Here is a 15796-nt window from a genome sequence, read left to right as displayed (position 1 = left end):
CACGAACAATGGACATTAGACCGGTGGAAATCTGTCCTTTGGTCTGAAGTACAAATGTGAGATTTTTGTTTCCAACCTCCTTGTCCTTGTGAGACGCAGAGTAGGTGAACAGATGATATCCCTATGTGTGGTTCCCACCGTGAAGCATGGAGGAGGTGTGATGGTGCTTTGCTGGTGACACTGTCTGATTTTATTTAGAATTCAAGACACACTTAACCAGCATGGCTTCCACAGCATTCTGCAGCGATACGCCAGTCCCACTAAGCCCAAACCAGATGGGATATCATTTGTTTTTCAACAGGATGAATGACCCAACACACCTCCAGGCTGTGTAACGGCTATTTGATAGAGAAGGAGAGTGATGGGTTGCTGCATCAGATGACCTGGCCTCCACAATCACCCGACCACAACCCAAATTAGATGGTTTGGGATGAGTTGGGCCGCAGAGTGAAGGAAAAGCAGCCAACATGTGTTCAGCATATGTGGGAACTCCTTCAAGAGTGTTGTTCATTCCAGGTGAAGCTGGTTGAGAGAATGCCAAGAGTGTGCAAAGCTGTCATCAAGGCAAAGGGTGGCTACTTTGAAGAATTTAAAATATACTTTTTTGAATACTACATGATTCCATATGTGTTATTTCATAGTGTTGACGTCTTCACTATAGAAAATAGTAAACATTAAGAAACCCTTGAGTGAGTAGGTGTGTCCAAACTTTTGACTGGTGTTGTAGGAAACATCAACATGAAGTGTCTTAATAGGGCATTAGGCCACTTTATTAATGGTCCTTGGTATAGATTATACAAGTGTCTGGAACTATTGGAGGGATGTGACACCCCATCCCGTCAAGATCTACGACCTGAATGACCTACGACAGAGCTTGGCCAAGCTCATCGACAAATAGCGCAACGCGATGACAGGATTGTAGAGGGCAATGGACAAGGACGGAAAGGAAGCTAGCTCTTTTGGAACAATAAATTCCATAATTTGGTATTTTCGTTGATGGTGATGTAAAACTCTGTCTCGGGCGCCGCTCCAAACTCTCCCATAAGTGTTCAATTGGGTTGAGATCTGGTAACTGAGACTGACATGTCATATGGTTTACATTGTTTTCATGCTCACAAAAGCATTCGATGACTATTTGTGCCCTGTGGATGGGGGCATTGTGGTCCTGTGGTAGCCAAAATAATGGTGAACTGGGCCTACCCAGCATATTTATACATGATGGGATGTTTATTGCTTAGGAATTGCTCAGGAACCACACGTGTGGAAGCAGCTGCTTTCAATATACTTTGTCTTTTTTTAGGAAATCCACAATCTACAGAGCAAGAATTCAGATATTCCTGATTTAGAGAAAGAGAGGGAAGAGGCGGTTCAGAGACTTCAGGTGAGTTTTAGGAACTGGGGCAGAACATGCATTTTTGGCTTTTCAAAACTGTACTGAAGACTAGTGATTCTCAGCCAGGGGGTCGGGCACCGCTTGGGGGTCTCTGAGAGTTTCAAAGGGTCTGAAAAATTTCAGGGGGGAAATCTAAAGATATGACAGTGGGAGAATCTCAATTACATACTACTCGCATCCTCTCTACTGGCCGCCTCCTCAAAATCCATTGCAGATGGTCAGAGTGGAGGGACCTCTGGCATTCTCATCCAATGAGTTTTGATAAGGAGACGAGTAGAGAGTATGCGAGGAGTATGCAATTGAGATCTTTAACATGAATTGATCCGAAGTCCTCTGTCACCTTGTGGACCTTCTAGGATCTGGAGACACGGAATGCAGAACTTGAGCAACGGGTGGAGAAAGCCGAGCAGACTCTGGCTTCCTCTCTGGAGGAGCGGGATAGGGCGGAGAGTGAGGTTCAGCGGGTCATCGACGTCCTGGATGTCAAGATCTACGACCTGAATGACCTACGACAGAGCTTGGCCAAGCTCATCGACAAATAGCTCAACGCGATGACAGGATTGTAGAGGGCGATGGACAAGGACGGAAAGGAAGCTAGCTCTTTTGGGACAATGTTTGCTTAAGCACATTATTACAGAGGTTAAGAGTAGAACCGTGGATCCACCCATTGCAGCGGTACATTGCTCCTACCCACCACCTTGAAAATAACAATCTAATATTTTTTCTTCGTCGCTGTGAGAATTGTTGAGTCGACGTTTACACCATTTATCTCAATGTTTTGTTGGGTTATGATTCAGTCAACCTGCTATTATAGAAGTTATCTTGAACTTTTAAAAGTAGTTGAATTGAATCTGGGCTTGTACTTAAAAATGTAGTTGCCAAATTATTGTTTCCGTTTGTCAGTATTAACAATTAATAATAGATTTACTTCTGTTGTTTTATGTATCGTATTACATTAACGGATAACATAATTATTTGATCATCCTACAGAAATGTTGCTGCGGAGGGTTTACCACCAAGGGTACTCAATGACAAAACTTAATGAGCTCAGTGAAGAACCTTGCCAAGTACAGTAATGTGAGTTATGCGCATTACCCAATGTGCAACCTTTTACAAATAGATTTAAAAGCACAAGTAGTGTTATTAGTAAAGATGTACTGTACTTGATTCAATGCAAAAGCTAACCTGGTATCTCTACTTTCACTGATGCACACCATCAAGATTATCTTCTGACCTAGGCATTGTGGCATTTTTTCATGGTATTATTTAGGTACAAATAAGGTTAAATCAGCAATACAGTTTTTTTGACAAGTACTCTGTAGGTAATGTAATCTCACCTTGTTCATGTAGACAAACTGCAATTCTGTTGAACAATGACCACATTTACATACATTTCGGATAGTAGCTCATATCCTGCTTAAGGTCTTATTCGGGATAAGCTGTTTACATGCGCCTTTGATATCCCGCTCACAAGTATCCATGTGACTAAATAGAATATTCCTAATTTAAGTTCATATGGGTTAAATGGAAAAGTAACTGAAATGTGGACACTGACTGTCAGCCTATAACCTCTCACATGTAGAGTAATATAACATTAACTACTGCAGAATAATGCATTTCTTACTGTAAAATGGTACAACCAATGTTAATTTTGTCTCGGGAACACGAGTGGAGAAATATAATTTTTTTCTTTCAGCATCTCTTGAGAAAATGTGAATACGTGTGTAACATGTTATATTTGACACTGTTATGCAAGCAGACAGTAGTTCAACCACACAAAATATGCACCTGAGATTAACTGAAGTCTTATCAGAAGTGTTTTCCATGGTTTTCTCAGCTTTTCATTTAACCTTAACCAGTCAAATTGATGAAATTTTGACATTTTCCGCAGGAACAATTTTTCTACTGATTTGGAGTTATTGTGTTTTCTCCCAGGTCCCAAAACAAAACAGACAACTTTACTGGTAATTGGATTACTAATGCATTCATCTGGTAAGCATTACTTTATTTAGTCTTCTAGGGCATCAAGTTACTACGAAAGAGAAGCTGCATGTACAATACATTCAGAAAGTATTCAGACCCCTTGACTTTTTCCACATTTTGTTATATTATTCTCAAATTGATAAAATTATTTTTATCCCCTCATCATTCTACACACAATACCTCATAATGACCATTTTTGGGGTGCAAATTTATTACAAATAAAAAACAGCTATCACATTTTACAGTATTCAGACCCTGTACTCAGTACTTTGCTGAAGCACCTTTTGTATTGACTACAGCATCGAGTCTTCTTGGGTATGACGCTACAAGCTTGGCACACCTGTATTTGGGAAGTTTCTCCCATTCTGCTCTGCAGATCCTCTCAAGCTCTGTCAGGTTGGGAGTCCTTTAGGTGCCTTTTGGCAAATTTCAAGTGGTCTGTCATGTACCTTTTTACTGAGCAGTGGCTTCCGTCTGGCCACTATATCATAAGTCTGATTGGTGGAGTGCTGCAGAAATACTTGTCCTTCTGTAAGGCTCTCCCATCTCCATAGAGTGGGGGGATAATTTAATCAATTTTAGAATAAGGCCGTAACGTAACAATGTGGAAAAGGGGAAGGGGACTGAATACTTTCCGAATGCACTGTATCGAACTATAGTTGACAAACAAACGGTCTTCAAAATTTTGGAAATTATAAGCAGAAACATATCTAAATTAGGGGTGAAAGTAGCCTAAGTCAGTAAGCTATACAGTCCAGTAGCCTACGGAGTATCAGAAAAACAAATTATTATGGTGGATGGAACTGCGCATGTAGCCAACTTTTTGAAGTGATTTGTTTGAGAATCAGAGGAAAACATCACAGCGCCCGTGCAGACCTCGAAAAACAACAGTAGGCCTAAACGGGATAAGATGTTTACATACCACGGTATCCCGTCTAAGATCAGAATATCCCAGGCTCCCAACATCTCCATGCTAGAGGTGTCACTACAGACCCTGGTTCGATTCTAGGCGGTATCACAACTGGCCGTGATTGGGAGTCCCATAGGGCAGCGCACAATTGGCCCAGCGTCGTCCGGCCATCATTGTAAATAAGAATTTGTTCTTAACTGACTTGCCTAGTTAAATAAAGGTTTTTTTTAAAACGTGTTTCTCAAAACCGGAATATAAGATTTTTCGGGTTATTGTATGTGTTTTATATATGCGTCAACTCAAAAACAGAATACTTGAGTTTCCCAAAAGATAATGGGATATTGGTATGCATGTAAACGTGGTCTCTGCTGTCCCTACCTAAAAGTGTGACTGTCATCCAAGAATTTATCAGGAAGTGTAACCTGCTCTGTGTACTTCTTGATGCCTAGAAGTACACAGAGAGGGGGGAGGGGGGGGCATGGTCATATCAACATGGTTGTTTTCCTAGCCCATCTCCAACCTTCTGGAGAAGACTTGACAGAAAATGTGATCATCCCACTGGAGTGATGATACAAAATGCAGTACCAAAGATGCACTTTTCTTACCCACATAACTGGATGAAGCACAACTGACTGGAAAAATATATATTGGAATGCCTGTGGAATTATTCTGTAATTAAAATGTGTAGGGTCTGTAGTGTTCTCTTACTCTTAATACACTTGACAACCACTAATACTTCAAATACCTCAGCGACCTGCTTTGAACTTCAAGTGTCTGAGCACTTTCAAATACAATGATTATCCTTGTAATCACATTGGACAGGTGGTTTATATTTGTTGCATTATTTAACAAGGATACATTTTTCCTGTATTGAAACCGGGCCTTAATCACACTTGCCTGATTTGACTTTACTTTCTGCATAGGAGGAACCCATGTTTATAATAATGGAAGTTAATGTATGCGCAAGTATTTGTATACAATTCAACATTAAACTTAGCTAAAACATTTGTTTTGATAAATTGCAGTAGCCAGTTAACTACAGACCTCTTTAAAATGTCGACTGACACTGAGGCACATCAGTCATTTGAGATGTATGAATTTTCCTTAGCTTTGAACACAAGCTCTGCTTTACAATGTCATACAATCCTGTGTACTGCAATTTCCTAATCACCTCTTTCACATGACGATCTTGTAAATTACTTGAGTACAAGTGCATCAAGCGCAAACATGTTGGCCCTGTCAAATCTTGCTTGCCAACTAACACGCAGTTACTTTGATTCCCACCTTTTGTTCATAATCATGAGGGAATACCTATCAGCTGTTGAACACAGGATCTCGAACAATTTTATTCAAGTGTGCAGCAAATACTTAACAGAAATAAACGCAATATGTAAAGTGTATTGGTCTCAGAAATGCCACTAAAATGAGCAGTTGTCACAATGCCACAGATGTCTCAAGTTGGAGTGGGCTGACTGCAGTAATGTCCAGAGCATTTAATTTCTTTACCATAAGCCACCATTGTTTTAAAGAATTTGGTAGTACATCCAATCTGCCTCAACCACAGACCACGTAACCACGCCAGCCCTGGACCGCCACACCCGGCTTCTTCACCTGCGGGATTGTTTGAGACTTACCACTCGGACAGCTGATGAAACAGGAGTATGTGTTCATAATAAAGCCCTTGTGGAGAAAAAACAATTCTGATTGGCTGGGCCAGTCTCCCAACTGTGTAGGCCTATGCCCAGTCATGTGAAAACCACAGATTATGCGTTTGAGTTTATTTTTTTCTGTGTAGATTAAAAGCCAAAATTGACATTTTAAACTGGAATTTAAAGCATACTAAGTTGTAAATAAAAAACCCGCTATAAAACCATTTTTTGCATTCCCAAAATGTCTGATATTTCAAACATGTACGTGAATTCAGACAGCAATTGTGCATGTCAGCTTCATTTGGGGCTGGTTCAATTTGTCGTACACAAGTCACCTTGAATTGTCTGGATATTTTATTTGTTTTAATGTTTTTGAGCTGTCCATGCCCTCGTGAAAGCCTGACTATCAAACAAAGTCAGACTGTCTTTTAGTTCTTTCTCTAAGACCCTTCAATTGTGGATTAACTTTAAATCAAGGCCAGGCAATGTCATTTAAAAAAAATGTTTATTTTACAGAACAGTTCTGCATATGTCCCACAGAAAGCACCAAGCAAACAGTTTACTTCAGCTTCTTCTTGGGGCGCAGGTTGCTGGTGTGTCCACACTTCTTCTTGCGGCAGTTGACAGCACGAGGATGGAGGCGAGCATAGCACCTGCAGCACAAAAAGGCTCAGAACTGTCCAAAGTGTGTAGTCCAACGGTGTAAGCCACTGCCAGCTAGCGCTCCAATTGATTAATTTAAACTAAAACATTATACTGATTAGCTACCCAATCTTTTCAGACGTATGAAATCTGAATTTGTGTGGGATATGATTGACGTAAAACAATGGAGTTAACTGGTCCATTGTCCAGTCAACCATTCAAGGGGACACTCACATCAATGGGACCTAAGTTTTTGTACACGTCAACATTACTGCAGTTGCTGAATGTTGCATTTCCATCAACTCAATCTCAAATGCGCATTTAGGTTTCTTAATGTTAAATTGAAACTAAAAAATAAAGGGTGAGTTTAAAGAAACGCGCAAACTTTAACTATTTTGTAAAAACAGTTCTTTACCGCCATTAACTTTACTTACTTGCGGCAGATCATTTTGTCGCAGTTGTACTTCTGGGCCAGCTGTCTCAGAGATGGCTCAATGATGCCTCCACGCAGACGCAGCACAAGATGCAGGGTGGACTCTGGATGGGAACAAACATAGTACTTTTGTACACTTTTAGCCAGTAGTTCTGAAACTAGCATGCACAAATCAAAAGTGGTCCCCAAAAATGTTGTACTACATCACATGTACTGATATGTGCACCACATCATTGTGCGCCCTCTTGTTCTGCTGTGCATGCATCTTGCTAGCTGTCACTCAAATGGCAAAGGGGCTAAAGCGCATTGGCTGAAAATAATTGTTAGAGGGCTGTCCCCAGTGGGAGAAAATAGCACACAAAGCTTCCAGAAAGAAACTGTGGCTAGCTTAGGTAAAACAGTAATTCTGCATGTATGAACTACACTGACACATCCAGCCTGAAGCAGGTTTTAAATAAATTATAGCCCCAAAGTGTGTCTTTAAAAGCACCTGTACCTTTTCGCATAGGGCTAACTCATAACTTTGAGCAGCATTACATGCCCTCATTAACTCATTCTCTTACCTTTCTGGATGTTGTAGTCTGACAAGGTGCGACCATCTTCAAGCTGTTTTCCAGCAAAGATCAGACGCTGCTGGTCAGGAGGAATACCTGAGAATAAAAAGAAAATTGATATGACCCACTAATGAAAACTCATGCACAGTGCTAGTATCAAAGTGTAAAATCCACCTCCCAGCCATACAGTATGACAAATGAGCTACAATGAAACGTAAAATACCTTCCTTATCCTGGATCTTGGCCTTGACATTTTCAATAGTATCGCTGGGCTCAACCTCAAGGGTGATGGTTTTCCCCGTCAACGTCTTCACAAAGATCTGCATCTTGGCAGGCTGTTGGGAGAAAAATTTGTGCGAGTTGGTGGCAAGTTAGCGGATTTCTCTTTTAGAAGCTTGTTAACTAGCAGAGTCTGCTACTCCCTGGCACCAAGAATGGAAATCCACAAACAACGCTATGGGAGTTCACAACTCAGTCATCAACGAGTACTAATGTTTTTGGACGACAATAGTGAACACGCTAGCTATCCCATCGGCAATAAGAATGAGCAGCTGACTTATTAGTTAGCCATCAACTGCGGTCCAGCCAGTGCTACTAGTATAAGGCCTCTGCCACATGCTGGAGCTCGTATTTCAATACTCATATTTACTCATCTAACATGTGATAACCAAATGGCTACTGAGACACGTATATGGTAGCGAACGGACACTGTTGTATTTCTATGACTTTATAAATGCGTATTCTAGTCAATTTCCCCAAAATTGGTATGAACTATAGTGTGAACCCACCCGGCCGCTAGCTGAGCCTCAACGAAAAGAGTCTGTACAAGGCGGAAGTTATATTACATCACATCCTCTTCTGCTTCGCACCAGCTTTTTTTTTTTTTAAATTTGCACAAATCTGTTTGATTAATCCTGACTTTACTAACAGCAAAATGTGGGGAAAGTTATCGTCAGGATCATATAAAGTTGCAATATACTACTGGTATCACTAAATTGTATCCTCAAACGAACACAAACGATCAGTCGCTTGGAACAGGTGTTAGTTGCATTTTACTGCCACCCTCTGGTGTGACTGAGTAAACTTCTCTGATGAGGTCATTTATATTACCATACCTGTCTCAAGTGTGTATTATATAATAATTTATTTGACTATAAAATGTACAGTATGTATGAATTTATCAGTGGTGGGAGAAATGGGGAAGACAGGTTCACGGTAATGGGTGAAAATTTGCCAAAGTGAAACATTAACTCCATTTAAGATGCCCTCACATCAACTCTTAAGTTTCCTAATTGCATGCATTGCCATGCAAACAGCGTTGATACTGTAAGTGAAAGTGAGGCAAGGCAAATTTATATTGTAAGGTTTTCCACAGAAATGCTATTATGAATAAAATACTATTTTTGTATGATTTCCAATTGGTTGTTACAGTCTTGTCCCATCACTGCAACTCCCCTATGGACTCAGGAGAGGCAAAGTTTGAGAGCCAAGCATACGCTGAAACACGACCCTGCCAAGCCGCACTGCTTGCTTATCCCAGAAGCCAGCTGCACCAATGTGTCAGAGGAAACACCATCCAGCTGGAGACCAAAGTCAGCTTGCAGGCACCCGGCCTGTCACAAAGAGTTGCTAAAGCACAATGGGACAAGGACATCTCAGCCAGCCAAACCCTCCCCTAACCCAGACGAGGCTAGGCCAATTGTCCACCGCCTTATGGGTGATCCAGTCACAGCAGGCTGTGACACAGCCTGGGATTGGACCTGGGTCTTTAGTGACACGTCAAGTAATGCCTTAGACCACTGCGCTACTAGGGAGGCAGTTGCACAAAAGACACCTGAGGCAGGGTAGCGTGTACCTACCACTATTCTTTCAGGTGATGTTCTTCTCTGTGGAATGGGTAAGTAACTTTCATTGCCTCCTATAAACTTTGCTTTGCTACAGACAAATAAACACATAGCAGCAGACAATGAACATTCTCATTCCTGTTCATTTATATTTCTGTTCATTCACATCTTCATTCCATAACTAATTAACATAAAATATCAACTGTATCACTCAGGGCTGTCATAATGCTAGGTGTATATGGTTGGCTACACAGGACAGAGATTTGTATTATGCACACAAAAAAACTTTAATAGAATAGAATGATTAAAAAAAGATAACCATAAAAGGAAATGCACAGTGATGTAAGGAGAATGACAAATTATAAGTAAGAAGAGGTTCTATGGCTGTAAGCACATTTATGGGAAAGGACTTCCTTCAGTCGGACTTCAACTCCTTCGCCACCCTTCCCAAGAAAGGAACCATCACTTGCCCCACCCCTGGCCAGGTCGAGCACAAAGACCTGGGTCGGATCAAGGAGTATGTGATGGAAGCGGTCAAGTGCTCTGCCCACCACCCATGAATCCCACTCAGCCGCACCCCTGCCTGGACCAAACTGTGCACCAACTTCCAGATGTATGAAGACCGAGGCAGGTTAACTTCCTCACCACCCAGATAGAGGGCTTCCAGAACCTGGCCTCATCCCACACCAGCCGCATCCGGCCAGTCATGGCCATCAAGAAGAATCAAATGGAGGAGAAGCTTCTCGAGAGCACTCATAAAGCCATGTTCACCCCATACATTGTCAAGGCCAAGGTCAAACACCTAGGTCAGTGGCTCTGTCAAATCTAGATCATCACGTTGTATATGCATATATACTATATCTATGACGTCCTTCTCACATTTGTGGATTATTTGTCACTCAAATGGAAGCATTGTAGAACGGGGCAAACATTGGTTTTGGATTAACCTTTATGCAAGGCCTACCCCAGGCATAAGCGGTGGCAAAAGGCCCCAGAGGTCTCAACTTACTATTGAGTGTAAGAATACACCAGGTGGAGTTTCCTGTGGCTATTTTAGCGTCTAAATTTTTGCTGGGGAAAACGCAACCAATTTTTTAAAGATGCATGCCAGCAAAGCCACTACACAACATTTTATTAGGCACATGTGGTCTAACACGGAAGGAAAAATCAATCACGAGGATCCATTTTTGTAGACAACATATTGCCGCACAGACAGTGCATTGTGCAAACAAAACAACCCTCACCATATCAACTGGAATTACATGGGTCTATTACTAAACTTTTTGTTGAAAAAAAATATTTGAATGGGAAGAGGCAAACATGGTTACAAACCCAACAACATTCCATAGTGAAGAAAAGCACATGAGATAATTATAATACACAAATTAAAAACAAAAAAACAATGAAATCATTCCAACATTGCCGAAAATGATTATAACATCCTAATGAGATAGACCTATATAAGCAATATAACAATTGAGATGTACAAACTATGGCATAAGGGAACGATGAGCGGATAAGAGGCAAGCCGTAATTTCGATTAGGACATTCATGAGCAAGTAGTCCATATAACTATTTGTTCAGCACTTTTTAAATTTACAGCGACAGAATTCAGAACATGGGCCATTCTTACAGTATTCTCCCTGTACACCAAGTCAGAACCGTAGGATAAATAATGGGGGCATATAAGCAGACAATGAAAGCTCTTACAATAGTCGACGAAGACATTTCTCTAAAACAGGCTATAGGCTACTTGTACACCACCAAGTCAGAACAGTAGGCTAATTCTTAGTGTGACACACATGGGCTACTAACAGCTTACTACACAACATACACTTATTATTACTTTCTTAGCTACTGTATACATATCTCCCTGGCATATTACATAATTTATGCAGCAGTACACAAGACATATTTTATGACTCACTGTTGTTGTGCTGTGCTCACTTGAACGTGGCGGCGCGATCCTGTAATGTAGATTATGGGAGTCAGGAAGCAGGTGCATAAGAGAGTTTAATAGAACATGAACAATAAACAATACAAAAACAGGAGCAGCGTCAGGACATGGAAACAGAGTCAATAATGCCTAAGTCTTGAACTCACTGAAGTCTGAGATTACCCAGTTCCAAGTTGTTTTCGATGCGGCAGAAGTCATGTTTATTTAACTAGGTAAGTCAGTTATGAACAAATTCTTATTTACAATGACTGCCTATCCTGGCCAAACCCAAACGACGCTGGGCCAATTGCGCGCCCCCATGGGACTCCTAATCACGCCCGGTTGTCATACAGCTCAGGATCAAACCAGGGTCTGTAGTGACGCCTCTAGCACTGAGATGCAGTGCCTTAGACCGCTGCGCCACTCGGGAGCATGTATTCAACCTTTTCTGGCCCATGTATTGTGTGTGAAAGTTAATCTTTTTAAGCTGGGAAAAGAGACCCTTTCAGACAGATGTTTTAAACCCTTAAACCCAGACTTGGACCACACACATTCTCCACCAAATAACAGGCAGGGGAAGCAAAATAGCGATTGCTTTGCGGCGCTTGCAGTACCTAACAAAAACTAATATGATAATACAGTGGGGCAAAAAAGTATTTAGTCAGAAACCAATTGTGCAAGTTCTCCCACTTAAAAAGATGTAAAGGGTTTAAACACTGTTTGCCTTGCTTGTTCAATGAACCATAAACAATCAATGAACATGCACCTGTGGAACGGTCTTTAAAACGCTAACAGCTTACAGACGGTAGGCAATTAAGGTCACAGTTATGAAAACGTAGGACACTAAAGAGGCCTTTCTACTGACTCTGAAAAACACCAAAAGAAAGATGCCCAGGGTCCCTGCTCATCTGTGTGAACGTGCCTTAGGTATGCTGCAAGAAGGCATGAGGACCTCAGATGTGCCCAGGGCAATAAATTAAAATGTCCGTCCTGTGAGACACCTAAGACAGCGCTGCAGGGATGGACAGCTGATCAACCTCGCATTGGCAGACCATGTGTAACAACACCTGCACAGGATCGGTACATCCGAACATCACACCTGCGGGACAGGTACAGGATGGCAACAACAACTGCTCGAGTTACACCAGAAATGCACAATCCCTCCATCAGTGCTCAGACTGTCCGCAATAGGCTGAGAGAGGCTGGACTGAAGGCTTGTAGGCCTGTTGTTAGGCAGGTCCTCACCAGACATCACCGGAACAACGTCGTCTATGAGCACAAACCCACCATCGCTGGACCAGACAGGACTGGCAAAAAGTGCTCTTCACTGACGAGTTGCGGTTGTGTCTCACCAGGGGTGAAGGTCGGATTTGGGTTTATCGTCGATGGAATGAGTGTTACACCGAGGCCTGTACTCTGGAGCGGGATCGATTTGGAGGTGGAGGGTCCGTCATGGTCTGGGGCGGTGTGCCACAGCATTATCGGACTGAGCTTGTTGTCATTGCAGGCAATCTCAACGCTGTGCGCTGTCATCAAGTCAAAGGGTGGCTACTTCGAAGAATCTCAAATATAAAATAGATTTTTGATTTGTTTTTGGTTACAGGCCTCCCACATGATTCCATACGTGTTATTTCATAGTTTTGACATCGTCACTGTTATTCTACAATGTAGAAAACGGTACAAATAAATAAAAATCCCTGGAATGAGGAGGTGTGTCCAAACCTTTGACTTTTACTGTATCTCAGGATGTTGTGTATCCCTGGCAATAATCAGAACGCATGCAAACATAACAGATTTGAAAACATACAGCAGGTTGTCCAAAAAAGGGGTCTCTATGGGTTAAGTTGAGCATAGGGACTGGGTAAGCAAAGGGACACATTTATAGCACTTTGTACTTTAAAAAAAAGGCCCTGGTGTAATCTCATATCCCAGCGATAATGCCTTGCATTATGCCTGGGTAGAAAACCCTTTAATTGAGGCGTAGAGGGGGTTGAACCTAACCGAGGAAGGCATTTTTCATCATTTTAACTTGACTAATCACATAAATGCGAGGTGTCTTCAAAATACTACGCATACAGCGCATTCGGAAAGTATTCAGACCCCTTGACTTTTTCCACATTTTGTTACGCTACAGCCTTATTCTAAAATGGATTACATCATTTTTCCCCTCATCAATCTTTACACAATACCCCATAATGACAAAGCAAAAACAGGTTTGTAGAAATTTTAGCAAATGTATTACAAATTAAAAAATGAAATACCCTGTTTACATAAGTATTCAGACCCTTTGCTATGAAACTCGAAATTGAGCTCGGGTGCATCCTGTTTCCATTGATCATCCTTGAAATGTTTCAGCGACGCTCCCCATCCAACCTGACAGAGCTTGAGAGGATCTGCAGAGCAGAATGGGAGAAATTCCCCAAATGCAGGTGTGCCAAGCTTGTAGTATCATACCCAAGAAGACTCGAGGCTGTAATCACTGCCAAAGGTGATTCAACAAAGTACTGTTTAAAGGATCTGAATACTTAAGTAAATGCAATATTTCCATTTCTGTAATTGTTTTTATCTATAAAAACCTGTTTTTACTTTGTCATTATGGGGTATTGTGTGTAGATTGATGAGGGGAAAAAAACAATTGAATCCCTGTTAGAATAAGGCTGTAACGTAACAAAATGTGGAAAAAAAAAAGGGTTCTGAATACTTTCAGAATGCACTATATTATGCTTAAAATATACAAAATGGAATCTTAATTTGTATGGGGTAAATTCATTAGCCATTACTGCAACTTGCCCCTGGCCAAATTGCACAATTTACCCCGACGCATCAATTTTGACTATACTGGCCCACACAACTACAAGGATTCACTTTCATGTTAGGTTTAGGACCTCATATTTTAGCTTATAGAGAGCCCAACTGATGTATAAAATGTCTTAGCTATCTACTTTGGCTTAGATTCAAGCATCATGAAACATATAACACAATACATTAATTTGACTTTGCAAAAATACATTTTTTGAACCTAACTTAGTTAGCTCTTTTTCCATGTGGTTTCTTGATTTAGACTCCATGAAATGATGACCTCTTTCTAAATATTTGGTCACATGATTAATTTTGTGTATGGTTTCCTAGAAACAAGGGGTGGCTCTCCCCTTACCAGATTGTGAAGTTGTCAATTGCTGTGCGATTCAGGGGGAGAACCCACCTTTATAGGGAACAGGGATGACCACCATTTTAGCTCTCACCACAACAATATATTCCAGGGACAATGGTGCAGTCCAACTGAACCTGTGGAGATGGTGTCCTGGAATATTTAGGCTACTGTGAAATGATGTGTTTACTTTACAGTAGCTGTATGTGAATAATGGAATCATGTGAATATTTTCTATTAATGGCCACGAAATGGACTAATAGGACTAAACTGGCAATTGATAACTCTCACTTACTTTTCCTTTCTCCTTGTGGAGTACAAGGCCACAACCAACCCACACCACGTCTTTGCTAATGCATTTGATAAGATGTGTAATGCATTTGACAAAATGTGACGAAATGTTGCTGAGGGTGTATTTGACCCATTGATAGATGGGTACATTTAAAAGAGATCAGACATTGAATATCCCTTTGAGCATGGCAAAGTTATTAATTACACTTTGTATGGTGTATCAATACACCCGGTCACTACAAAGATACAGGCGTGCTACCAAACATGATTTCACCATTAGGCCAATGGTGACTTTAAAACAGTTACAGAGTTTAATGGCTGTGATAGGAAAAAACTGAGGATGGATCAACAACATTGTAGTTATTTCACAATACTAACCTAATTGTTAGAGTGAAAAGAAGGAATGCTTTGTGTATGCAACAAGGCACTAAAGTAATACTAAATTTTTTTTCTTTCTGAATACAAACTGTTCTGTTTGGTGCAAATCCAATACAACACATTTCTGAGTACCGTTCCCCATATTTTCAAGCATAGTGGTGGCTGCATCATGCTATGTGTGTGCTTATAATCATTACTGGTGAGTTTTTCAGGATAAAAAAGAAACAGAATGGAGCAAAATCCTTGAGGAAAACCTGGTTCAGTTTGCTTTCCACCAGACACTGAGAGATTAATTCACCTTTCAGCAGGACAATAACTTAAAACACTGGAGTTGCTTACCAAGAAGACAGAGAATGTCCCTGAGTGGCCGATTTACAGTTTTGACTTAAATCTACAGGCAAGACCTGAAAATGGTTGTCTAGTGATGATTAACAACCAATTTGACAGAGCTTGAAGAATTTGGAAAATAATAATGTGCAAATGTCATCATCGCAAATCAACTGCATTATACTTATAAAACACTTGAACTTCAATAAAATGTCTCTTCGTCTAGCTTTTGCTACAACCTATGTCAATGAGCATTAGCATTATAGCTATTTATTTATTTCACCTTTATTTAACCAGGTAGGCTAGTT

General features: G+C 40.9%; 2 protein-coding genes across 4 annotated transcripts in view; one reads left to right on the top strand and one right to left on the bottom strand.

Annotated features, from left to right (window-relative positions):
• Positions 1-3091, top strand: part of homer3b (homer scaffold protein 3b) — a 47814-nt gene extending 44723 nt beyond the window's left edge. For all 3 annotated transcript variants that reach the window (XM_024421119.2, XM_024421120.2, XM_024421118.2), the window contains 2 exons: positions 1301-1381; positions 1750-3091. In XM_024421119.2, the coding sequence (XP_024276887.1) occupies positions 1301-1381; positions 1750-1935 (267 nt within the window). In that variant the 3' untranslated portion in view covers positions 1936-3091. The remainder of the gene's footprint in view (positions 1-1300; positions 1382-1749) is intronic.
• Positions 3092-6421: 3330 nt separating this feature from the next.
• On the bottom strand, positions 6422-8469 carry LOC112250729 (ubiquitin-60S ribosomal protein L40). The gene is made up of 5 exons (XM_024421117.2): positions 8353-8469; positions 7788-7899; positions 7574-7660; positions 7012-7114; positions 6422-6588 (listed from the first exon to the last, which is right to left on the bottom strand). The coding sequence occupies exons 2-5, from the start codon at positions 7888-7890 to the stop codon at positions 6495-6497; spliced, it is 387 nt and encodes a 128-aa protein (XP_024276885.1). The 5' UTR covers positions 7891-7899; positions 8353-8469; the 3' UTR covers positions 6422-6494.
• Positions 8470-15796: the final 7327 nt, after the last annotated feature.

The sequence above is a fragment of the Oncorhynchus tshawytscha genome, linkage group LG05 (assembly GCF_018296145.1).
Source record: "Oncorhynchus tshawytscha isolate Ot180627B linkage group LG05, Otsh_v2.0, whole genome shotgun sequence".
In the NCBI taxonomy this organism is placed as follows: Eukaryota; Metazoa; Chordata; class Actinopteri; order Salmoniformes; family Salmonidae; genus Oncorhynchus; species Oncorhynchus tshawytscha.
This window is presented reverse-complemented; position numbering and strand designations above follow the sequence as displayed.